Source organism: Equus caballus, chromosome 18, assembly GCF_041296265.1.
Source record: "Equus caballus isolate H_3958 breed thoroughbred chromosome 18, TB-T2T, whole genome shotgun sequence".
Taxonomy (NCBI): Eukaryota; Metazoa; Chordata; class Mammalia; order Perissodactyla; family Equidae; genus Equus; species Equus caballus.
In genome coordinates, this window is record NC_091701.1 from 73,155,962 (window position 1) to 73,182,062 (window position 26,101).

The following is a 26,101-nucleotide window of genomic DNA, read 5'->3' on the forward strand; positions in this document are numbered from 1 at the left end:
CACCTGGAATGTCAGCATAAAATCTGGATTAAGCCTGTTTTTTTTCAATTGTCTCTAAGGTTTGCGAAGATAGCACAAGTTGTCTTGTCAAGGTCAATGCACTCACAGACGCTGGCCATGACCCAATAATAGTAAGGTGGACCACGATGTGAACGGACACTCCCTAGTACTTTGGTTAGAGGCACAACCCAATGGTTCAATCTGAAAAATTACTAGATTATGTGACTTTCCAAGGTCTATATCAAGCCTATGATTTTATGATCCTTTATATCACGTACTTACCTGCTTTTCCTCTAAGTCACCTCATTTTTCCTGCCTTTGCCCAGGAAGCTTAATGAGTTTTAACTTAAGGAACAATGCTGAATTCTAAAATTTAAAAATAATTCAGATTGGCTGCTAGAAAATGTATGATACTTATTTTTATCAGCTTCAGAGTGAAAAGTGGAAGATCTCGAGCCTATGTAAGAATATCATTTCCAGCTTCAGAACTCACATGTTCATTGACTACTGGGAATTGACTGTGAAACTTAGTGGCTCTATGTTCTCACTCCTAAGATGGACAGTGACAGTGAAAGGACGGTGTAAATTCAAGCTTAATAAATTCTAAAACAGAGCATCATCTTTCCATTCAGATGACTGACAGCCAAACTCAGTCATGCCAGGAAACTGTTCAAATAACACTGTGGGTGAATCTCTCTTACCATTCTGAATGAGGGTTTGTGACCGCGTGAACCTTCCATGGACAGCTGTCATGTGCAGTGGACTTTTACCATCTTTACTCTAAAAAACGAGAGAGAAAGAAACAATGGACCAGTGATATCAATCTGAAACATCCCTATGGACACTGCTGGCAATGCCCTGAAAATATCAATTTAAATTTTTTAAAAAGTATGATAAAACATTACAATAGGCAAAAGATAATTTTGAAAACAAAAGATAAAGTACCTATGATATCTCAAGTTACTACATAACATCACATTTTTTAATTAATTAATTTATTTATTTATTTATTTTTGGGGGGAAGATTAGCCTGAACTAACATCTGCCACCAATCCTCCTCTTTTTGCTGAGGAAGACTGGCCCTGAGCTAACATCCATGCCCATCTTCCTCTACTTTATATGTGGGACGCCTGCCACAGTATGCCTTGATAAGCAGTGTGTAGGTCCATGTCTGGGATCTGAACCAGTGAACCCTGGGCTGCTGAAGTGGAGCATGAGAACTTAACTGCTACGCCACTGGCTGACCCCTCATCACATTTTAAAGAAGCTTAGAGAAGTGAAAATTATTTTACAGAAAAAATACCAAATTTCTAGTTACACTGACAATTTTTAAAGTGCCCTGTTTCACACTGAGGCAATCATCCAAAATCTTTTTCCTCTCCTGAGATCTAGAAGAAGACTTTCCTTCAAGGTATTTTTTCAACTTTTGTCTACAGTGCATGAAAAAAGACAAACGCTGTGTTTACTTGTTTGGCCTTGTTTGACCTGAAGTTGACAAACTGCTATAAATCATTGCAACTCTCAAAAGTGACCTGGAACCTGCCACCATTCCCTACATTCTAACTCCACAGAAAAATAACACTTCTGATAGTTCCAAAAGGGAAACGCTTGCTTCACTTAACTCATTAGAAATCACAGGATGAAGACACGCAAAGGCTTAGCAAATTACCATTTTAATGATCACCTGGAAATGTGTGAGGAATTTATATATCTCTCTATTATTCAAGATATAAATGATGGAACTTCCTAACACAGATTAAGGCAAAACATGGAAAATGTACAGAATCTATATACTGATCATCATTATAGCAAATACCAAAGTCTTACACATTTAACTAAGAAACAGTCATTAATGGGATTTCTACTAAAATAGTAATACTCCAAAGAAAATATTACTGTTGTTTTAGACCAAAAGTATCCCCAGTAGAGAGAGCGTATTCTTTCATTCAGGAATTGCAAAGAAGAAATAAGGAGAAGGAGCAGGAGGAGGGGGAGGAGGGGGAGGAGGGGGAGGGGAGGAGGAGGAGGGGAGGGGGAGGAGGGGGAGGAGGGGGAGGAGGGGGAGGGGAGAGGGGGAGGAGGGGAGAAGGAGGAGGGGGAGGAGGGGGAGAGGGAGGAGGGGAGGGGGAGGGGGAGGAGGGGGAGGGGAGAGGGGGAGGAGGGGAGGGGAGGGGGAGGAGGGGAGGGGAGGGGGAGGAGGAGGGGGAGGGGAAGGGGGGAGGAAGAAGAAGAAATCTATGTAACTGCTATTTTTCTAATTCTCAGGAAAAACATTTTCCTAAGCCTGAGGTTAAATATAAGATTTCAAAAATGCAAGTTCATTTTTGTGATGAAACCCCTATACTTGTACTTTAAAACAACTTTTTGTTTTAAAAACTCCACAGTGGAAAACAAATACCTATTTAAATACTAAGTATTTCTCAGTGTCAACAAGGACTACCTGCATCTGAATCACCTGGGGTTCTTGTTAAAACTGTGAACTCTGTGCCCTAACCCAGACCTACCCAAACAGAATTGGGGTAAAGGGATCCCCACTTCTAATTTGAACAACACACTCAAGTTTAGGAGCCCCTGCTTTAGACAGTGGGCTGGAATAGCTCCTAAAACCACAAGCTTCTAACAGAAGAATTTTTATTATATCCTGTAAGTCTATTCCTTAGAAAGGAAGAAAGGATTTATGCACAATCTGTGCCAAGGGGAGAGTTAATCAGAGCAGTACCTGCATCTCGATTGAAAAAACAATCTTTATCATGAAAGGGTCTCAGGTAAATGGGGGAAAAAAGAGAAAGAATAGGATCTTTTCCCCATCTTAGATGTTTATAACTTGAATCAGAAAAGACTGAGACAGGAACATGGAAGCAAGCTTGAGGCTTTACTGAAATGATAATTTTGGAGGAAAAGGAGCAGCAATCAAGAGTGAGGATTCCATGGCGTCACTGACCATGAGACACACAGTGGAGAAGGGCTCCTCAAAGCTATCCAATTCCAGAGCCCGGGTCTCGGCTGTCAGGGCTGTAGACATGTCAAAGGACTGAAAAGCCTGGAAACTACTTAGGAATAAGGATTCAAAACATACCTCCTCCAATAAAAAAAGTGATGACAGTCCGAGACTGCTAAGGAGAGAGAAAATAGAAATGCCGAGTTGACATTAACTTGTCCCTAGGTGGTGCTATCTCTTTAAATTTTGCTCCAATATTTTCTCTGAAATTTAATATGAAAACATAACTAATTAGCATTGTTAAATATATATAAAGCCATAAATATTTCATTCTTTAGACAATATCTTTATAAATATTTAGCTGAGCGCTTTTCCACACCTAGAAAAGAGTTTAAAGGCTTTACCGAGGAATCAACCACCAACCTGGTGGTCACGCCCTGAATTGCAGCCAGAGAGCCAAAGCAGAAGTAACCAGTTTCTACGGTGTGCAGTTTACAGAGCTGGTCGCATTTCAGGGATAGGAAATACCACACCCTTTCCTCCCTTGAAGTGCCTGTGCATTTGGTAAGGGACAAACAAATGGAGATGACCAAATTTAGGCAAAATGCAAAGGATGGCTCTCCGGTCAGTGGTGATATTTGCTTCAGATCTATCCTTGCAGATCCTGGCCTGGGCTCATCCTCCACTGAAGCCCAGCTTTAACTGATTCTTTTTTCTCTCATAGGGATGTGGGTGGCGGGAGGTGGGGGAGGTGGGGGAGGTGGGGACAGGAAGCATTAAGAGTATCATGGCAGCCATTTGGGGGCAGCTTTATTTATATGGTATGGATATAAAAATAACTCATTATTTCAAAAAGCCATTGAAAACCAATGAAGGTCATAGGATAATACTTCTTATTCAGCCTTTACAAGTTAGAATTCAGAATATTCAGGTTGAGATGAGGGACCCTAGCGAGTTTCATTATCTGCCTGAGAAACGTTTCATGCAGGGGGACTCGCTGCAGCTGCTGATGTTTCTAGAACTTCAGACAAAGAAGTTTTATCAAAGAAAAAACATTCCTTGCAGTCTCAAAGGAGAGACTATGTCCAATTCTCCCATTTATTCGAAGCTTTGCTTTTATAATTAAAAAAAAAAAAATTCTAGGCTCTTTTCAATTTCTAGATGCATTTTCCCATCAAATTTAGGGCTTGGAAAATTTTGTTATTTTGAGAATTTGTTTAATTAAGCAAGAAGCTCTTCTATAGATTTAGGCACCGTTCAGCCATAAATCATGAAGGAAAACTAATGAGGACTGAGAATATTGTATGACAAATATTAGTACTCGTTCAGGGCAGAATTCAACATCATCCAAGGAAGGTTAATCCTTGAACTAATTGGAGTTTTTCCCTTTTCTTGACCACCATTCTCCTCAGAAATCCATTCATTCTTTTCTTCTCCCCCTAATGCCTTCTTTCCTCAGCCTCCAACATCCCACAAACCTTCCCTAAACGTACAGGAACTTGGCGGCATCGTGTTCTCTGTGGCACGGTGCCTCCTGGAGTCATGCAGCTCAGGGTCCCTACTGGGGAGCAATGAAGCCTCTATAGGACACACTAGGGCCCGCCTGATACCCTGTAGAGGGGGAAGATACAGTAAAAAACCCAATAGGGCTTCCCAGTTCAATGGAAGTACAATCTAAAACCCTGGTTTGAAAAGAGCCAATATACTTTTATACATAGTCCAGTTGTTTTTAATGGTTCTAAAGGCTGGAGATGGTACAAGTTTGTCTCATTCCGTCCTCTCCTTTCCTCACCTCCTTTCTAAAGTTCCAAGTGCCACGACCCTGTCACTGCTTATTCCTGCCTATTCCAGTTTTCACCTTCAACCTCTGCAGTGCATTCCATTCTATAATGTGGTCTTGGTACCTATAAAGAAGGGAGCTGGTCTACTTCAGTAGACATGGGATGGGCTTCAGCTCCAGTGTCTTAGGGCTAAATTATCTCAGGGCCCATGGACAGAAAAGAATTGAGACCACGGGCAGGCTGAATGTCAGTGACGAGGAGGTAGGAAACCTGGCAATGGTAATTTCTGAATCCATCTTTCTAAGTCACATCCAGCTTGCTTGTGTGTTTAGTGCCTTCTTTAACACTTACTTTGAATGCCTCCAAAAAGAGCCTTGATACGCTATGGAAATTACAATGTGGTCTGTAATGGAGAAGAAAAATCATTTTGCTTTTCTCATGCTCTTCCCATTTGCAAAATACAAGTGAACATTCAATGGATTATTTTATGAAGTATTGTGTCTTTATTATTTTATCAACTAAACTTCTATCAATTTTATCACTTGAACAATTAAACTACTATTACAAAGTCAACGACAGGGCCATGGTCAATTCAAGCAAAATGAGAGATTGTAACATGCAAGCAGGACACATATCCTTCTACGTCTCTCCGCCATCTTCTAATTGCTCATGAAGACATCAATTTTAGTGCTTTGTGAGGTTAGGGGAAAACAAAGTGGACATGTGTGTATTGGCTACATTTCAATATGCTATTTCCCTCAAACTTTGGAAAATCTAAACAAGTACAAATTGTCTTGCAATCTACAAACACTTTCAAAAGCAATGTGGCATGGAGAGATAACAACTTCAATTAGAAAGCTACCTCCAGAGTCAGACAGAATGGCTCTCCGGAAATGTTTGACTATCCGTGTATCCAGAGTGCATCTGGAGTAAGTAAGAAGGGTTCAAGAAAAGAAATCGGGGGATGTTGACAGAGTATATGAAGGGAGACTGAGGGAGAAGGCTAGATTTGCTTCAAAATCCCATTTACACAGATTAAATGATATATAAATCCAAGTCTCAGGTTTTTAAAATGGTGTTTCTTATAGTCTACTGATGATTAGCAGTCCACAGGAAAACATGAAATATTGAAATTAAGTAACTATGCTTTCCATGTCTAATTTGTGGGGGAGAAGAGAAGGCTGCCATAAATTAATGCACCATATATATCAAAGCCACTTATCCGATCCGAACTGCCCACTAGTCAGTTCCTGGGAGAAGCAAGCAGGTGTGCCAGAAAGTGGCCTTCTAGCTCCAGTATCAGGGACATGGACAGCATCAATGGGCACGTTTCTCAGAGGTAATGGAGAGCATCAGACAACCCTGTGAATTAATTAAGTGGAGGCTGGTGAAGAGCGCCACTTTATTTAACTTCAATAATTTTCCTTCATTTGGAGGATTCACAGGATGTCCCTCAGACACCAGATGTCAAGACAAGTGTCACAAGTCTTGGCGATATTGACAATTGTCCCCCACCACCACCGTCCTCTCACCACCGTCATCTGTGACTTCAAGCCCACACGATGACTCTTTCCCTACCTTAGTCTCTTCGATGCCAGCGAAGACCTTCATCTTACCGCCACATGGGAGCTTGCATGGCTCCCCTTACAAGACCTAAACATTGAAATTCTCTTCATCCATCCTACTTTTTCATTTCTGCCTGCTTTCCACCTTCATGAAGACACCACACTGCCCTCGGTCTCCTTCCTATCTTCTCTGACTCTTCTTTTCTCATTCCATTCTCTGGCTCTTCCTCCTCCTCCTGATCCTAAGAATGAAGGGTCACTGGATTCTTCCCTCCCTCCTCTCCTCCTGCTATAACGTCCTCTCTCCTCAGATGAGCTCATCCTTTTCTCCCAGTTTTGTGAATGTGGCAGCCGAGATTATTTCTCCTATTCCCTGCTGCTCTCCCCGCTAGAGTATCATATTTTCCACTATTGGTTTTCTCAGAGTGGCTATACCAAAGGCTTAAAATCAGCTTCTCAAAGACTAAACTCATCAGTCTTACCTCCTAAGGCTACTCTTTCTCACAACATCCCTCCTAAAAACAGTAATCATTTATTGAGCACTTACCACGTGGCGGGCACTGTTCTAAGTAACTTATGTGAGATATTACATTGAATCCTCACAACAGGTCCATGAAGAAGATACTGCTGTTTCCCTAATTTTATAGATAAGCAAACTGAGACACACAGAGAGGCTGTTTACAATTAAATAACTACTGAAAGTCAAGGCTAGGATTGGAATCGAGGCAGGCTAGCTCCAGAACCAAACACTTAACCACTAGGCTGCACTACCTCCTTAACCAGATTTCCATTCCTACACTCGTCTTCAACTCTCCAGTCTCTTGTCCAAGCAAATGCTGCTGGTTTTCTCTCTGCACAGCCCCTCCCTTCTGCTGGCTGTCCTGCTCCCCTGTCCTCATCCCTCTTAGCCAGACCAGTTTTACTGACTTCCAGTTCTCCACTACTTGTCCTCTCTCTAGGCCCGCTCTGCTGGAATTTTATTTTCAGAAAAAGGAAAACCCTATTTTCATAGGGTTTTTTCTTACAGATATAAAAACAACACATAATCATTGCATCACAATCAGAAGATTAAAACAAACATATACAAAAGAAACTAAAAACCCAAATCACAATTTTGCCTCTCTGGAGCAAAGTGTTGCTAGCATATCAGTGTTTATTCCAGATATTTTTCTCTTTCTATGCAGACACACAGACACATAACTTTTTAAAATTAAAAAATTGGATCATATTTACTTATTGCATTTTAATTTTTTTCATTGACAACAGTAGGTATTATTAGCCTTTTTGATACTTGCCAATCTTAAAGGCAAATATCAATGTATTTGTATTATGAATGTACAAGTTTGCATTTTTCTAATTACTAGTGAATCTGAATATTTTTCGTAGGTTTAATGGATATCTCATTCTTTCTCATGTCATCTCTGTCCATACTTTTTAGTAGGTTATTAGACTCTTTCTTACTGATTTCCATGAGCTCTTTACATAGTAAACATATTAATCCTTTGCTTACCGTGTATATTGCAGAAATTTTTCCCAGAGTTGTTCATCTTTTCAGTTTTGTTTATGTTAGGGCTTTTGCTTTTTTGCTTTTTTGTTATTTTGATTTGCCATACAAAAGTTTTAAACTTTTATGTAATCATATAAACAATTTTTTTCCTTTATGCTTTCCGTCTCTGGTGTTCTGTGGCCAGATTACTGTTTCTAATGCTCAGCTCTGGTCTCCCAACCTCTGTAATGATTAGTGGTCCCCACAGCCTCTAGAAGCCCAAACTCCTCAGCCAGTAGATAGGCACTGTCCCTTGGTCAGGTCACAGCTCATCTTGTTTCTGGCTCCTTTCTTTTCTACAATTTATACTCCATTCGATCACAATAAATTGCTATTCTGAAAATCTGTCCCATATTTCCACACTATTAGAAATTACAAGAAAAAACATTAACATATTTTAATAGTGAATAGAGAAAGTCATTAAAATAGATTGATCCAATATTCTTGAAATTGAATCTTGGAGATAATAATTTTTCAAAGTAGAGATGGAATACACAGGACCCTGCTTCAGGATTCCCGTGTGTTGGGAGAAGGGAAGCTGAGGATGAGTAAGGGCACATGGTGCAGGTTAGGATATTCCGTTGCAATCTAAATGCATTCAAGTGACATGACTCAGACCATGGAGGCTGCGTGCGTACGTTCCTCTTGGTTATCTGCTACGTGAGCTGACTAGTTACCTAAAGTTCACCCAGAGCTTTTCCTATCCAGAACTCCCAACCCCTCTGTTCACACTGTTCTCTCTATCTGGAATGCCTTCTCTCGAATTCCTTCTGGTCCCTCCTCATCTTGTCTGATACCAATCTTCGGAGTCTCGGCTCAAGAGCAATCTCCATTTTTGATGCCCAAGCAAGAAGCAAGTCAACACTTGCTTGTTATAGTTTGCAATGCTTCATTACTCTCTCATGTCACTCATCCCATTCTCTCTTGCCTCATGATTATCTGAGTGCACTATCTCCTTACCATATTGTAAATTCCTTGAGGGCGGAGATCACATCTCACCTTGGAGCACTCCCCCAGTACCACACAGGGGCACTAGGTAGTTCTCAGTAAGTTTTCTAAATAAAGGAATCACCATTAGGACTGGTTAATGTTACATCATTGAAGGCATCTGAGAAACTCCATGGAGGGCCACACTAGGATTGGGAACAGATCTGAGATCATTAGACTAGGTGTTCCTTTTGATGCTCAGCAGCTCTGCCCTATCAGCTCCACATCCACTTCAGTATTAGAATCTCGGCCAAGTCAACATTCCTGAGACCTAGTATTTGCTCTGGAACATCCACTGAGCTACCTAGGACATGTGGCTAGAACTTCAGTTCCTTCCAGCTGGTCCCTCCACTCCTGCAGAAACAACACAGCTAAGTTTCTAGAGCATCCCAATACAAGATAAGGCTGCGGGAGTCAAGGTTCACAGAAGTACAATTCACTAAAACATGACCTAATTTACAGCAGTCGATTGTGCTCAAACAGAGGCTTAATGCAAAGGGACTGAACATTGAGAGAGACAAAGAGTGTCATACCTGGATGTTAACATCTGCCCCGTTGTTCACTAGCAGTTCAAGACACAAAGCACCGTGTGTGGACGCAGCAGCAAAATGCAAAGGGGTGAACCCGCTGTTGTTGGGCTGGTTCACGTTAGCACCGTAGTCGGTCAGCTCGTTGACCACGGCATCCTGCCCATTGTAGCAGGCCAGGTGAAGCGCCGTGTTTCCATACACATTGATTTCATCGATCTGTAAGTAAGTCCAACATAGGGCCATTAAAATCACTGAAGCCAATTTACCTCACTTTTCACAAAAAGCCTAACGGCTGAGCCAGAAAAAGGAAACATCCATCTGCCAACGTAATTACTCAGAGCTTACTCTTGCCCCAGCTGTCACCTGGGAATGCTTGTCACCCAGAGGTAAAGATCAGCAAAAAGTGAATGTGACAAAAAGTGAACGGGGAGGAAGAGTGAGGGTCTCCAGTTGTGGAGAGGCATTTTCGGCTAGGAAAGGGGAAAAAGTAAAAGGCCAGGCTGCCTCAAAATGCCAGAGGCGATCTGAATCAGGGGAGTGAGAAAAGAGCCCCGAGGGAGGTTCTGTGGAGCCCAGACTCAGAAGTTGGGCTCAGAAGCCGCTCTGGGCTTCTCTCTGTGGTTGGACACCTCACAAGGCCGCTTTCCAGGAGCAGAGCCAAGAAGCCGTCCTGGGCATCAGCACATGGCTCTCTCTTGCTTTCCCAGGCCTGTCCCGGCTGCTGGGTTTCACCACCATGGTCTCAGGATGGCAACTTGGTTTTTCCTCTCGTCCAGGGACACAGATGGTCCAGAGCCTCACCACTGCCCCTGGTCTGCCAACTGAAGGAGAGCGGGGTCAGGCTGATTCCTCCAGCTCAGCACTGGACACTTCTGCTGTTTGTCGCGGCCATTCATTCATTTCTGCTTGTAAGCCACAATTTAGAAGGCTAGATTCCAGAGATGGGATGAAGAACTCTAGCCAGTCTTTTAAAAATGACTGGTCAATATGTATTATGTATAATATATATGTTTAAATATTTCTCTATGTTGATATAGAAGGTTAGTCTGTTTCTGGTTTTCCACTACTTAAATATATGCCCCCATTGCCCTTCATCAGTTGCCCACGTAAACCCAAAAAGACAGGATGCTAGGAAATGAGGGATTTTTTCCTCTTGAGTTAAAAATGCAAACAGGATTTCATTTCAGAATAACAGAAAACCCACAGTCACACCATGGGGTGATGCATTATCCCCGGCTCACCTCCACCCCCAGATTCAGGAGATGCTTGACCACGTTGATCTGCCCGTTGGAAGCTGCAGCGTGCAGTGGGGTGTAACCCTTCTTATCTTTACACGTCACTTCTGCGCCATGGGTAATGAGCAATGCCACCACGTCCAGGTGGCCTTTACAAACAAAGCAGCAGAAAACATCGTTAACCTTTATAGGACAATTTGACGATTCATTCCACCTAAATTATCACTGTTAGCTTTTACTGCCACCAGCATTTTGCTGAGCTGTTTATAAAAAGCTGGTTCATGGTAAACATTCAACAAATATTTAGGGAGCCCCACTATGTGTCAGACTTTATGTCAATTCTGTGGGGAAAAAAAGATGATTCATATGGAGGCCTTCTCTTCAAGGCCATGTGGCGGAAGTGACACTGTTCACAAGTGAATACTAACAAGGTCTGTGCTGACATGCTAGTACCACAGCCCCCCAAAAATATGTTAAAATGGAAGCAATGCTTTTGAAATCAGTTGCCATTCCTCACTGAAAAGTCTAACCATGACAATTTGTTTGGAAAACTAATGAAAGGAGAAAGATCAATTAATCAGAATGACTCCAGATTATCGTTAAACCGAATGAAATTGCTGCTGTTTGACCATTTTTTAATGCACAAAAATGACAATTTCAGGGGTCGGCCCCGTGGCCGAGTGGTTAAGTTTGCCTGCTCCGCTGTGGTGACCCAGGGTTTCGCCAGCTTGAATTCTGGGCGTGGACATGGCACCGCTCATCAGGCCATGCTGAGGCGGCGCCCCACATGCCACAACTAGAAGGACCCACAACTAAGAATATACAACTATGTACCAGGGGGCTTTGGGGAGAAAAAGGAAAAAATAAAATCTTTAAAAAAAAATGACCATTTCAACTTAAAAGTATTCTTGTGAATTACCAGCTAAACAGAAAACCCTTCTAGTTTCAAGTCCTGTTGGCATATTTTCTAGAATATTTTCCTTTGTTCCCTATCTCACTAAACATAGTCTGAAAAACGTATTTGACCTTTATTTTGTGACTGAAGATTGTTCGATGCTTCAGGTCATACCTCTAAATAAACACAGTTCATAATTGAAGGGTAGAAGATAAGTACTGACTCCAGTATAAAATGTGTGTGCGCACTGTGTGTAGTGTGTGTATGGGAGAGAGAAAGGTGTGTGTGTGTTTGTGAGAGAGAGAGATGTATGTGTGGTGGGGAGAGTGTGTGAGTGACAGAGATGTGTGTGAAAGAGAGATGTGTGTGTGGGGGAGAGATGTGTGGGGCGGGGGAGAGAGTGAGGTGTGTGTGGGAGAAAGAGAGAGATGGGTGTCAGAGAGAGAGGGGTGTGTGTGTGGGAGAGAATGTGTGTGTGAGAGAGGGGTGGGTGCGTATGCAAGCGAGAGAGAGAGAGATGAATGTGTGTCGGTGTGTGTGAGACAGAGACAGAGACAGAGAGTTTGGGCTTGGCTTTCTTTAATTAAAATTTGACTCTTTTCCCCCAAGATTTATATATAGAAAAAATTATTTTCAATTCTGAGTGGTGCTATCTTAAACTTAAGTGGTGCTATCTTTTCTCCCCATTTTGTCCTTTATTTCCTAAAGATGGTTATCTATATATTTGTTCCTATTTGTATCCTGATGACACACAAAATAATGACTTTACTTCTTTAAAGCAAGTCTACACAAATGTTTTAACTGTACATCAGCAAAGAACAAACTCGGAACCCCAGGCTCTCTGAGTCCCGTCTCACACCAGCGTAGTGTGTGCTCTGCCTAAACACGGATCTGGCAAACGTTCGCTGGCTCCAGTCCTACAGGTACCAGGCAGCCATCCATTCTGCCTCAGTCAACTCAAAAGTCACGTCCCCTTAAAAAATGATAATGCTTGCAAAAATCTTAGGATTCTGGTTGTTTAAACCAAGAGAATTATTCATACCCATCTCTAGCCACATCATTTATTTCATCCCTGCCCCAGCCCACTCTCTTTTTCCTCCCTACAATTGCTATTGTTTTTTTATGATGATAAAAGGCATGAGTGCTTGCTAAAAAGGATTCAGAAAAGGCAAAAAGGTGTTAAAAGGAAACCCAAACCATCCCCAACCCCCAATCCCCAGAGATAATTAGTTAGCATCTCAGTGTATAATATATCCGAGATTGCTTTTATTATATAGATTTTTTCAACAAAAATGAGGATTATCTTATTCATATGGTGTTATGCTCTGTTTTCATTTAACGTATCACAGAATCTTTCTATGTTCATAAATACTAATGACATCATCACTGGAATTACTGCACAGTGTCCCATTGTGTAGATCTTCCATAATTTACCAACACAATCTCCTGTGGATGGGCATTCAGGTTGTTTATAACTCGGTGCTGATAGAATCCTGTCTACTTTTCTAGCTGCAGGATGTTCTCCAATTAGAAACACAAAGGAAGGATCTTAGCTCTTCACTTCCCACAAGTCTACACTGAGAATAAACTCTGTGAGGTCTATCATTTGGCCATGGTATTTGTGCCAATAAAAGTTAAAAGAGAAAAACGTAGAAATGTGACGTCTTCTTTCATCTCCCGGACCCGAGTTGGCAACTCAAGGACTGCAAGTCCCAGTTTATTGGCAGTGAAACAGCGCAGCATCCACAGTGACTCTGGTCTCCTCAACCTACATCATAACTACATAACAGTCAAGGGGTTGTCCTTTCTTCCTTCCTTTTTGTTTCTTTCAAAAATATTTATAAATAAGAAGACAAATGGGATTCATGTCCTTGCCTGGCTAGCCAATCCTCTTTCTTTGTAAACAACTTTTTTTGCCCCCATAACAAGTTAAAATAAGCACAATTTGTGCAGCTTTCCAATCCAGACTGAAACACATTCAACAAGATGCAGGTCATGATTCATCCCTCCTTCTCTTTGTAGGATTAATAAATCTCTGACAAGGCAACCGCCCAACTAGAGTGCTCCATGCATGCCAGTAAAATGGACCAAATCTTAATTCAAATGAAACCCAAGGTTGAAAAGAAGTTAGACTCGCCCAAGAGAAAACCCACATGGTCAAGGAGAGATCCACGGCCTCTTCAGTTAAGTTTATCTGTACTTTGCTTTCCATTCATGGAATCCTTACCCATATACGCTGCCCAGTGCAGAGCACGCCGGTCCTTCTTGTCGAATGCATTGATGTTTGCCCCTTTGGCCAAGAGTAAATTGACCATCTGAAAGATAACCAACAATGAAACCAAGTGTACACTCTGTAATGGTGAGGGCTGCTTACCACCTGCAGGTGATCTGAGCCAAATGAACGTCAAATCTAAAGGCAAGTCAGAGATCTGGGTTCAAATAGATGAGGAAGACGACGTCACAGCCATCTCTGTGACACGTGTGTCAGAGGAAAAGACTGAAGTGATGGCTCCTTTTTCAATTCACTGTGGCTCTAAATTTAAAAATAAGTGTGATTGCCTAAGGTTTGCTGTACAAATATTACCATCATATTCTCTAAAAGTCTCAGCAAGGCTCCACTTGGGGCCAAGAGGGTCTGCAGCAAGGATTCTTGTTCCCAGTGACGAGGACACCCACCTCCACGTGGCCATTCAGAGCGGCGTGGTGCAAGGCCGTGCGTCCCCCTCGGTCGGAGACGTTGACGCTGCTCAGCAAGGGAATGATCACTTCCGCACACTTGACGGCCTTATTGGCTGCTGCCACGTGCAGGGGGGTCTGCCAGTTCTTGTCCCTCGCATTGACATCAGCCGAGTGCTTAATCAACACTTGCACTGCTTCCTACAGCAAAAGCAGAGGTTGCAGGGGTCACTGAGAAATGCTCAATCAACACTTACTGGAAGATGCTTGACCAGCCCCTGGAACTACGGAAACGGAAGGCTCCCTGCCCTCAGAGGCTGGCTCAAGAACAAGATGTATGTTCTTCTACAAGCAAGGTAACGTACGATAGAGATCAAAAGGGTAGCACAGGTTAAAGCAGATTCGCTTTCCCTTTCTCTGTTAGGCCAAGAGCCGTGGCACATCTCCAAAACCAAGTCAACCTTCTAAGTATAAGGTTTCTTTATAAGGTATAAAATATCCTTAGGCCAGATGAGAGCACTCATGTGCAGGTGTGCACACCAGGGTAAAATACCCAGAAGCCAAAAGGCCCACAAAGGTCATCTAAGGTTGGAGGTGGTTGTCAATGAACCTCCATCTTCCAAAGCCAAAAGCCTCAAAGCCCTTCAGACATTCTTGGATCAATTTATACACCTTTGGTTCTCTCAGCCAGCATCTTCACCCTCACTGTGCGATCAATAAGCAGTCAAGGGAAGAGGATGACTGTTACTACGTCAGCTTGAAGCTACAAAATTGTTCCGTCTCTTCCCAGCCTTTTCCATGTTATAATGGGGTAACTTCTTTTCTACTGTTGAGTTTCTTCACCTTTACAGAGTCTCCCACTTTTTAGTTTCCTTTTATTGCCCTAATCAGCTTATCAGCCTCTTACACTATAACTCTCAACTTGGCTGTGCAATGGAATTGCCTGGGGAGCTCTTAAAAATGCAGATGCCTGGGGCCAGCCCCGTGGCTGAGTGGTTAAACTTCCTCAAAGTTCCTCGTGCTCCAATACGGTGGCCTGGGTTCGTGGGTTCGGATCCCGGGTGCGGACCTACTTCATTCATCACTTATGCTGTGGAGGCATTCCGCACACAAAGCAGAGGAAGACCGGCACAGATGTTAGCTCAGGGCTAATCTTCCTTGAGCAAAAAAAAAAAAAAGGGAAGATTGGCAATGGACGTTAGCTCAGGGTGAATCTTCCTCACCAAAAAGAAAAAAAAATGCAGATGCCTGGTCCCACCCTAGAGATTCTAACTGGCCTCAGAATTTTTGTAAAACTCGCTGGGGACTTTGTTGTACAGTCAGGAATAAGAACATTCTTCTGTTCAGTCAAGTGAATGATATAGCTTCTCTCAAGAAGAGAATGGCTGGGGCTAGCCTGGTGGAGCAGCGGTTAAGTTCGCATGTTCCGCTTCGGCGACCAGGAGTTCGCCGGTTCAGATCCCGGATGTGGACTTACACACTGCTTGTCAAGCCATGCTGTAGCAAGCGTCCCACATACGAAGTAGAGGAAGATGCGCATGGATGTTAACTCAGGGCCAGTCTTCCTTAGTAAAAAGAGGAGGACTGGTGGCAGATGTTAGCTCAGGGCTAATCTTCCTCAAAAAAAAAAAAAAAGAGAAGGGAATGGCTGCCTGTTGTTTCCCTTTACTTCTAGACATGTTCCTGGACCAGTTAGTGGGGCTCCTTTATGGACATCTTGTCAATGTGGCATCAATGAGCCAATGAAAAGCATCAGTACCACACTCCTACCACCCTTCATGGACCAAACCCCGCCTTGTCCACCTTCATCCCCACAGGCCTGGACTGTCCAATCTACTTTATTATGCAGGTAAAGAAAAGTGCCCCCAGATAGTAGATGATTTGAACTCACAAAATTCACACTTTTGTCAGGGACATAAATGATGAAATAAAAAGAATGCTCCATGAATCAGTAGTAGCATCATATTGAGATGAATGGCTAACTTGGACAGTAGAATGAGAGCAAAAAGAAATTAACTTTGTAAATTAGAGAACATAGTTTAAATAAATGGTGTACTCCATTTAGATGCTATAAATAAAGAGCAAGAAATTGACAGAGCCAACTAAACAAACAATTTGTTGGGATTACCAAGGAGGAAAAAAAAAGATATATGCCACCCACCCTCAGCAAGACTGCCAATAAAGTAATGATTACTAAACATTCCTTGGCCCATTTCAGAGTGAAATGTGTACATGTGTTATTAATGCCCACCTACTATGTGTGAAACAAAGCTAGAACTATGGAAGATTGAAAGAAACATTAGCCAGGCTCTATCTCAAAACTAGTGGGCTGAACAAAAACTAAACAAAAGAAAAGTTAAATCACAATATAAGCGCTAAGATTTAAATAAGAAAAAATAGTATTTTTATCAACTTTGGTCTCAAACATTGTGAGGTTTATGTAGATGCATAGATAATCCACTGTGATGCGGGAAGAAAATATTGGAACCTCCCCTTATAGTTATTTTCCCTAAAAAGGAAAGTGTTTTAGCCGGTATTTAACTTCTGGGTTGGCATTGTGCCCTCAGTCAGCTCCAGAGAGGACCCTGCCTCAGGGAAGAGCAGAGTCCACCTCGCAGAGTGGGTGGGGCTTGCCCTCGCCATTCATTCGCTTTGAGTGCGCTGAAATGTACAGAGATGGGCTTGCCAAGTCGAGTTACACATTGTAATATGTAACCTTAAACTAAAAACATCCTAAAATGGACAAGATTTATGCAAGGAACCCACAGATTAAAGATGATAACACCAATGCAAGTACAAATAACGTGGAAGTCACAGAGCTGACGCTTCTACTCCCAGCAAAAGCTTTCTATCACCTACATTACAAGGTAAAAATAATGACAGATTTAATCAGATCTGACAAGAGCTTGGCCAAAACAGAGAAAAATCATCAGAAGTCTATTATCTACATGGTTATGGAAGACCATGATAAATGGAAAGCCTCACCCTAAATAATTGCGCCTTGAAATATTAGCTAATGATAGTAGGTCCTATACTACGTAACTTACACATAAAATGAGATGCATGTTTTGAAGATGGATGCTGAAAGTTTTGCAGATATATGGACAAAAAAGTTGGAGATAACCGTCTCAAAACAATACTATACAAAAATGGGATAGCATCCTTTTCACACATTCACAGCAAACAATACATTCTGACACTGCCATATCTTTGCCTTGTGTGTTATTTTATTGTACTTATGCAGATTCTTGCTTTGCAATAAATATTATGTAAATTCAGGATTAATGAACAAAACAGAAAATTTGTGGGAACATTTCACAAATTTTTACAGTTTGGAGATAAGACCAATGAATTCATGAGAAATTTGTTTTTTAAAGGTGACAATGTGATTACTATTAGAATAACTCAGACTAGGTGAATGAGATATTACCTAGGAGAGGCCCCATCTTTAAATGAATATTTAGGAATGATTTGCATTTCACACAAAGCAACAAGTTAAGCAAAGAAAATATATATTTACTTGCCAGTTATAGTTTACAGATAAATAAGTGTTTTTAGAGTCGGGGGGGGACCTGTATTCTTAAATAGGTAATACTTCTAAAAATATTTTAGTCACAGCTGAATTTTGGTCTGTTTTGTAAAGTTTTATTGGGGCAGAGCCTCATTCATTTGTTTACGTATTATCTATGGCTGCTTTCGAATTATAACAGCAGAGGTAAATATCTGCGACAGAGACCATATGTAGACATCAAAGCCTAAAATATTTACTATCTGGCTCTTTATGGAAAAAGTTTGCAGACCCCCTGGTCTAGCTCCTCGTTGGAATTACTACAAACTGCAAATTACCAAGTCTGGTTAAAATAAAATTTTGTTATATTTACCAGTATGAAAAAATACTGTTTTAAACCCAAATAGTCTTCTGAGGGTAGGCGGCAGGTCCTGTTAAGAGAGTCAGAGGCCGCTGTGTTCAGCCCTTACTATGCAGTGGGGGCTCCATAGGGAATTTGGGAGGGGGAGGTCCAGAGCTCGGCAGGAAGGAAGAGGCAAGGACAGACAGAGAGGAGAGAGGACGGGGCCCTGCACCCCAGGGCAGAGGTGTGCCTCTGGGTGGGAGGAGTCAGCAGGCTAAGGGAGAGGAGGGGAGAGCTGACCTATAAACCAAGCCAATTAATTTATGGAATTAATGATTTTTGTAATCAAAAGGAGTCTCTCTTTTCCTGTATCACACATCGGCTAAAAAGTTAATATCTGGGAGTTTGCCCTGACAAAAATTTATAAGGTAAAAAAGAAACTAATGTGAGAGAAGGGAAGCTGAACACTCTCTGAATCAAGAAAAGATACTTAAACAGAACTTCTCCAGTTGGGGGAGGAGGGATGCAAAATGGGTGAAGGGAGTCAAAAGGTGCAAACTTCCAGTTAGGAAATAAATAAGCCATGAGGGTGTAATGTACAGCCTGGCGACGCTAGTTAGTAATGCTGTATTGCATATTTGAAAGTTGCTAAGAGAGTACTCTTAGAAGTTCTCATCACAAGAAAAAGACATTCCGTACCCATGTATGGTGATGGATGTTAACCAGACTTCGTGTGGGGATCATTTTGAAACATATAAATATCGAATCATTATGTCGTACACCTGAAACTAACATAATGTTGTATGTCAATTTACCTCAATAAAAAATGAAAAAAATTTAAAAACAACGCTTCTTAAACTATCTGCAGTGAAGGACCAGTTTTTTAAAAATTATTATTTCAAATCCATCATGAGCCAATGCTTTTGTAAATACAATAAAAAGTAAATAGTAGAATAACAAAATGAAAAAAACAATGACAAATGATAAACTCAATTATTCTATGATTAAATCTCGCAGGCATGAAATGACTCTATGAAATTGCTCAAAAGGTTACTGAAGGTTACTGACTGTTCTCTCACCATGACAGGTACGACAAAAGCCCCCGGGCTCAGGCCAGCACACAGGCCACACCAGGAGCAGCGCTCCTTCAAAGCCTTTGCTTCTTTTTTTTTTGAGGAAGCTTAGCCCTGAGCTATCACCAATCCTCCTCCTTTTGCTGAGGAAGCCTGGCCCTGAGCTAACATCCATGCCCATCTTCCTCCACTTTATATGTGGGATGCCTACCACAGCGTGGCTTTTGCCAAGTGGTGCCATGTCCACACCTGGGATCTGAACCGGTGAACCCCAGGCTGCAGACAAGCGGAACGTGCGAACTTAACCACTGCACCACTGGGCCGGCCCCAAAGCCTTTGCTTCTTTTTGAAGGAACAAGCACGTGTGAGGAGTCCGGCATTTCTCCTGCATGGAGGAATCAGCCGAATCCACGAGGTCTCAGGACTGCAGGTGCTGCTGTTCCTACCCTGCGTAGGAGGCTGCCCTACAGGACACACAGAAGCAACAGGCGGAGGGAGGAACTGTCACGGGATGTCACACAGGAGGGAACTGGAGATGGCATTTGAAGTCACTGTATTTGTACTTATGACTTTTTCTCTTTACAAAAGGCCACTCCGACTCTGCAAGAAGAAGTAGAAACACATACTGTGGCGCATGGAAAAGATGAGAAGAAAGACGAAGCATGTGTCTTAAAAACCATCGCCTCTAATGTTTGTTTTTTTACTCCCAATGTGCCTTGAATTTAAGTCTCATATACTGTTCGTGGAAAAGTAATTGTGGATGACTACCCATAGTCCTTGCGGGCAGAAGAAATGTCAAATTTTATAAACTGCAAGTTGCTTTAGACCAGGGTCTGAGTCTTATAGAATTTTCTGCACTCTCCACAAAGCCTGGCAGGTGCCTTGCACGTAGCATATATTCAACAAATTTGGGTAGAGTAAATACATTGCTATAAGGATTAGCACTCTCTCTAAGTATAATATGCAAGTGTCAACAGGACATTTACTGTGGGCTGACGTCCCTGAGGCTGCCCTCAAGACCTGGAGGCATTTACACTGTTACTGTAATTATTTGAGGCTTTTATTCTGTATGGATTATAGCAATTTCACATTCTATAAGAATTGTATAAATTGGTGCCCAACCAATTTGTCCAATTAATCGGATTTTTTTCTCTAAACATACTCATTATTAAACTAAACTCCCCCTTTATTATTTCAACTAATATTAGAGAACAATTATTCTAAGAACTAGTAGTACAAAAGGAGCTCCCTGGAGACTTGGGGATATGAAAGAATTCCAAGGAAACCATTCAAGAAGCGCTGGATTTACATACGGGGAAGGCAGAGACGAAAGCATGCCCAGTCTCCCGCCTCAGCTCTCACAGTGTGCTACGTGGACCACGGGCATCAGAAGCTCCTTCTTAAAGTGCAGATTTCTGGGCCCAACCACAGGCTTCGTCAGAATCCCTGGGGGCGGGGTGCTAGCACGGGCACTTTTCCGAGCACCCCAGATGATGAGCTGCACACGGAATCTGAGAACACTCGTCCGCCTTCTCACGAGCAGGTTATCAAATGCTACTTGCTTCCCATCCCAGGTACACCCTATGTTCTACACACAAACATCTTTTTATAACCATAAAGACAGTTTAAAGAAAGCATTAACATTCTAGTCTTCCACATAATTCTTCCAATTCTCCTGTCTACCAGCATTTAGCCCACAACAATGAAAAATTTTTTTTAGAGAAAAGGGGAAAACAGGCATTTTTAAAGTTTAAGCTATCAAATAAAATGCTTCTCTCTCTCAGCTCTGAGAAACATCTCTATACCCGTTGGGACTTCTGTCTGCAAAGATGCCAAAAACAGATCCATTTGATCGGTTGGAACAGTATCCATAGGGCGTTCTTGTGATTCGAGGGAAGCTGGGGAGCACAGTGGTTAGCGAGCAGGTTCTCTAGTCACACTCTCCCCTGCTTGCTGGCTGCGGCGGCTCAGACTCCTTCCTTACCTTCTCTGAGATCACGGTTCCTAAATTAGGATTAGGAACAGTGTCAATCTCAAAGGGTGGCTCAGAGGTTAAAATGGAATAAAGCACAGCAAGCGCTTAGCACACTGCCTAGCACAGAGTCAGGGCTCAATAAGTGTTCATAGTGACAATACATATATGGAGACAACACCCTCAATTCTGTACCCTAAAGACAGGACACAATCATTTTCACTTTTCTAACCAAAAGACGGCCTCTAGAACAGGGAAGTGAAAAGTTCAGCCATTTGCCTCTGGTGCCACTCAGCTCATTACAGAAGAAAAGGCGTGTATGAAGGCCAGCTGCCTTTGGACACAGGCCACAGCGGGCTATGCGCCTGGTTGTCTGTCCTAAACACTACGTCCTAGAAGCCACACTTCTTACCCCCTCAAGGTCCCCAAAGCACACTTAACAGTGCCTTCCACTGAGTGGCCTTCAGTAAACGTGTGTTCAACTCTCCAGGCGTGTATGCCTTTAATTCCTTTTCCCTACAGCTACTCTTTTCCAAGAAAGAAAAACACAAAAGCTGCAAGAATAAGCTAAGTAGGAGAAACGATCCGAAATAATTCACAACACTTCAGAAAATTCCTCCTGGCAGCCCTGAATCTTGCTCATCTTTGTTAGCCAGCATTACAAAACATGTTTCCCTCATATTTTGGTAAGAGACTATCTTCATTTCTTCACAGCCGTGGGAGTAGCTGGAGAAAGAGGAGGATGAGTGAAGCCCTAAGGGGGTCAATAAGGAGACAGTGCTGTTTGGTCCAATTATTTGTTTGGCTGTTTCCTCCCTGGGAATTCCACATGTCGGGTGGAGAGGGGAGGAGGATGCAAGATTGGGCCTAGCGGGGCCCACAACACAGCCTCGTGAGTACCAAACAAGTCTTGAAGGTTTATCTCTGGAACCCAACCTATGCTGAACGATTTTCAAGGGATGTGACCATGTCTTGATCTACGTTCTTGTCTGTGGAGGAGCTTTTACAATGTCAGGCGTGGGTGGACGTTTAATCAATATTATGATCTGATACTCCTATTGCTACAACAGGCTCAGGAAATGAACTTCGCAAGGAATATTATTTTTCCAGGCACAGAAATTGGAACATAAATTTTGCCTGGATGGAAAGAAGGCTCAGAAATTTTGACTTGTACTGATATCTGTGTTGCAATGCAATTTTGAAAGTCGTCCTGATTTTGCGGGTTCTGGTGGCTTAACTGGCTTCTTTTGCCACACTCCCATAAGCAAGCTTCAAGTCAGTTTATCTTCCCTTTCCCCAGCTATTATCGGGGCGGGGGGGGGGGTGCGGAGGGGGTGGGCATAAAGCAATGGCAATATATTGAAGTCAAAAGAAGAAGGGAATCTGAATTTAGGACTTTCACAGCACAGCAACGTGCTTGGGGTTAAGATGCCTACAGTCAGTTCTAACAACAGTTACAGAGACTCCAGTTTTCACAAGAAAGTTTCAACTTGCCATGACAGATATTAACAGGAAGACATACTCTCATGCTGGCTTATATATGACTCTGATTGTTTACAACTCAGGATTGGTTTGCTTCCTTCCTAGCAAGAGACACCTGCAAGGGATTTTTTCCCCCAGCAAACCTGCAGAGGGAGCTGGTTTCTTAGAGAAGCAACAAATGCCTTTCTCAGGTACAAAGGTTCATCCATCAGTGGGTTGACTGAATTCAAACACACTAAAGCTGTGTAAAGAAGGTGGGCTGGTGGTGGATGGAAAATGGAAGTTTTGAGGATTGAGGGCTTTGCAGCCAGTTGAGCTACACAGGTGGCGAACGCTTGGAAGAAGTCGCATGGTACTGAAATCTCTGGTTTTGTGTCTTTCTGTCCACCAGCCGACATGCTTCCCAAGGGCAGAGGAATTATTTGTCTTTCTAGCTCCACCGGCAAGCACAGTGCCTGGCATATAGGAAGTGCTTAGTAAATGTTATTTTGAACTAAAAAGACCTGCTTCTTGTTAAAAGAGGAAACAAACCCATATTTTTCAAAATATACTTAAAATAAATTTACCGGGGGCCAGCCTGGTGGCATAGTGGTTAAGTTCACATACTCTGCTTCGGCAGCCCAGGGTTCACACATTCGGATCCTGGGCACAGACCTACACACTGCTCATCAAGCCATGCTGTGGCAGCACCTCACATACAAAACAGAGGAAGACTGGCATGGATGTTAGCTCAGGGACAATCTTCCTCAAGCAAAAAGAAGAAGATTGGCAACGGATGTTAGCTTAGGGCCAATCTTCCTCACGAACCAAAAAAAAAAAGTTAAAAAAAAGAAGAAGAAAAATAAATTTACTGAAGATCAAGTGGTCTTAAAAGACCAGGAAATAACCCTCTGTGAAGGAGCTAGTCTCATGAAGCTGGTGGTACAAACTCAAACAGCCCACTGCACCTGCTTTCCCAGGCAGAATAGTAATGAAACGTGGGACCATGCAAAGATTCTGAATTCCCCCAGGTCTGATCCTGGCAGCTGGGAATCATTACCTCCCTCATTCCATGTGGGCTGTTAAAAAAGAAAATACAACCAAACTCTTACAAAAACCACTCAAATCACACAGTACAGAAGGAAGGTTATGAGCACTAACCTAACTGTCGTCTACCAAGTATACTGTGAAATTTCCAGATAGCTGCCAAAGGCGAAACGCCAATGTTGATGACAGCCATTGACACCTGCGACATCGGTGTACGCATTCTTAGCAACATCTCTTGCTCCTGAGTGTACCCGGAGAACAGCACCTTCTCCAAAAGCAGAGGAGAAGCTTCGCTTGGTAAAATCAGCTACAAAGGTGAGTCATCCAATGTCAAGTGCCACCGAGTAGTAGCCCTGGACGGTGGGCATCCTCTCTGACCGGGCTCCAAGGCTCCACTAGGGTTCCCTGCCACTCCCTGCCCCACACTGGTCTTCTCATTCTCTTACACTTTCCCTGAACCAGCTGATCCATTTGCCATGGTTTCAATAACCATCCTCTCTGTTCTAAGCTCTAGACCTGTATAAATAATGACAGATAACCTATTAGTCATCTTCACCTAAATTTCCAGCATTCAAAATAAATTATTTCTTGAGCACCTACAATGTACCAGGCTTGGGACACACCAGGGAACAAAACACAGATCCCCGCCCTCATGGAGCTACACTCCAGTGACAGGTCTGCCAAACTGGGCACGTTCAAGCAGGACTGATGGGCTCCCCACCCTGCTCCCCTGCCTCTGCCTTCTTAGTCAACGGTGTCGCCATTCACCCTCTGGCTCCCTTTCCACCTCATCCTCACAAGGTTCCAACTCTGTCAGGTTCACACCTAGCTCTGCTGTGACCACTTCCCCCTGCTCAGAGGACACCCAGCCCTCTGCCGTCTACTCAGCCTCTACTATGAGACTTACCTCCCCCTAAATCCTGTGTTCCAGCTACATCCAACTGAACCCGCCATTCGTAGACTTTCAAGCCTCTTGTCCTCTAGCATGTTTATCGTCCTGCCTCAGCCCTCCCTCCTTCTCCTGTCCTGGTAAGTCCCTACCCATCCTCTAAGGACCAGCTCAATGACGTCTCTTCTTGGCAGCCTTCCTCTATTCAAGGAGATAGTTACTTGCTTCTTCCTCTAATTCAGTTACGAGACTGCATTAATTTACTTCCCTGGCGGCCTCCCCCTCCAGACTGAGAACTCGCTGAAGTCAAGGATCACATTGTCCATCTTGGAATAGCCCAGTCACCCCCCCAGCACCAAGCCTGGCATGGAGGAGTGCTCAAATAAACAGCCATTCAATTTTGGTAACCCTCTTATGTGAGAAGTAAAAGCCTTTTGCTCACCAGTGAGAATCCCCAATTCAGCAAAAAGCATTTTTCTCTTTCTAGGGACTGGAGGTGCTAGATTAAATAAGATAATCACTCACTTCACTTCTGGAAGCAACAGCCCGGTGCAGGGGGGTCAGCCACATGTTGTCCTTGGCGTTTACACGAGCTCCTGGAACCAAACAGCACAGGTTAGAGACACAATGCAGTCGGCATTGCTGGGGGGAGGGGGGGTGGTCCACTGATCTTAAGTCAAATGTTCTATCTCGTGCTCTCATTTGCCTGGTACAAGTACTACATTTTGTTTTGTTTTGTTTTCTTTGCCTCAGACAGGAGGACACACCCAGTACAGCAGAAGAAGCAAGATCTGGGGTCACAAGAATTGGGCAAAGTCCAGATGAGAGATGCAGTGTCTCATTGGGTAGGAGATACAGTTGTAAGAAGGCTGAAATTCTCCAGGACTATGGAAATGAAGGTGCTGAAGAATGAAGAACTTTCAGGTGTGCACGTATGTGTGTGTGTGTGTGTGTGTGTGTATGTTCCCAAATATAATATATATTCCTGAATATAAAATAGATAATCATATATATTATTTTATTTTTAGTCATTAAGTATATTTATCACACAGGGCACACGATGCCCTTCATGGCAAACTATAAGGGATGAGCAGGTTTCCAACAAATACATATCAAAGGCCAGTTGGATTTCAAACAAATACTGTAAAGTTGAGTTCTGACAAGGTTTGATCTGGGCTGAGGGGATTAGCAGAAATCTGTTTTATCCAAGAATCCCAATGACTTCTCTGGGACTAGTGAGCTATTTCAGCAGCAAGAAGCCAACCTCCATGACCTTTAGGGCAGACAGGACATGAAGCGTCTGCAGGTTGCTCACAGCTCCCTCACACTACGGGGCGGTCAGACAGGCTCCCACGCCAGCCAGAACCAGCTCACTTTCAGGGATGCGCCTCATGCTCGACTCTCTAGGAGCCATATCACCATCTGGGAGCAGAAACTCTGTATGAGAGGGCTCACAGGAAGTTGAGCATGCCCTCTTTCCATGACACCCTCACAATTCTCCAAGAGCGCGAGCCCACTGCGTCTGCAGCTGAACTGCTAAAACACCCAATATGAGCTTCCCTTTTTTGGGGGTTCAGGGTTTTGATCAGTCTTCTGATCAGAGACGGAAAGCTTTATAAAAGGGCTACAAAGGAGGAGGAGGAGAAAATATGTAT

At 42.9% G+C, this 26,101-nt stretch overlaps 1 protein-coding gene across 18 annotated transcripts in view; it reads right to left on the reverse strand.

The window, feature by feature from the left end:
* Positions 1-26,101, reverse strand: part of ANKRD44 (ankyrin repeat domain 44) — a 348,870-nt gene that overhangs the window by 126,802 nt on the left and 195,967 nt on the right. For all 18 annotated transcript variants that reach the window (XM_070241458.1, XM_070241459.1, XM_023622277.2 and 15 more), the window contains 6 exons: positions 24,972-25,042; positions 14,154-14,354; positions 13,705-13,792; positions 10,589-10,731; positions 9,351-9,563; positions 702-780 (listed from right to left, as the gene is read on the reverse strand). In XM_070241458.1, coding sequence (XP_070097559.1) covers positions 702-780; positions 9,351-9,563; positions 10,589-10,731; positions 13,705-13,792; positions 14,154-14,354; positions 24,972-25,042 — 795 coding nt within the window. The remainder of the gene's footprint in view (positions 1-701; positions 781-9,350; positions 9,564-10,588; positions 10,732-13,704; positions 13,793-14,153; positions 14,355-24,971; positions 25,043-26,101) is intronic.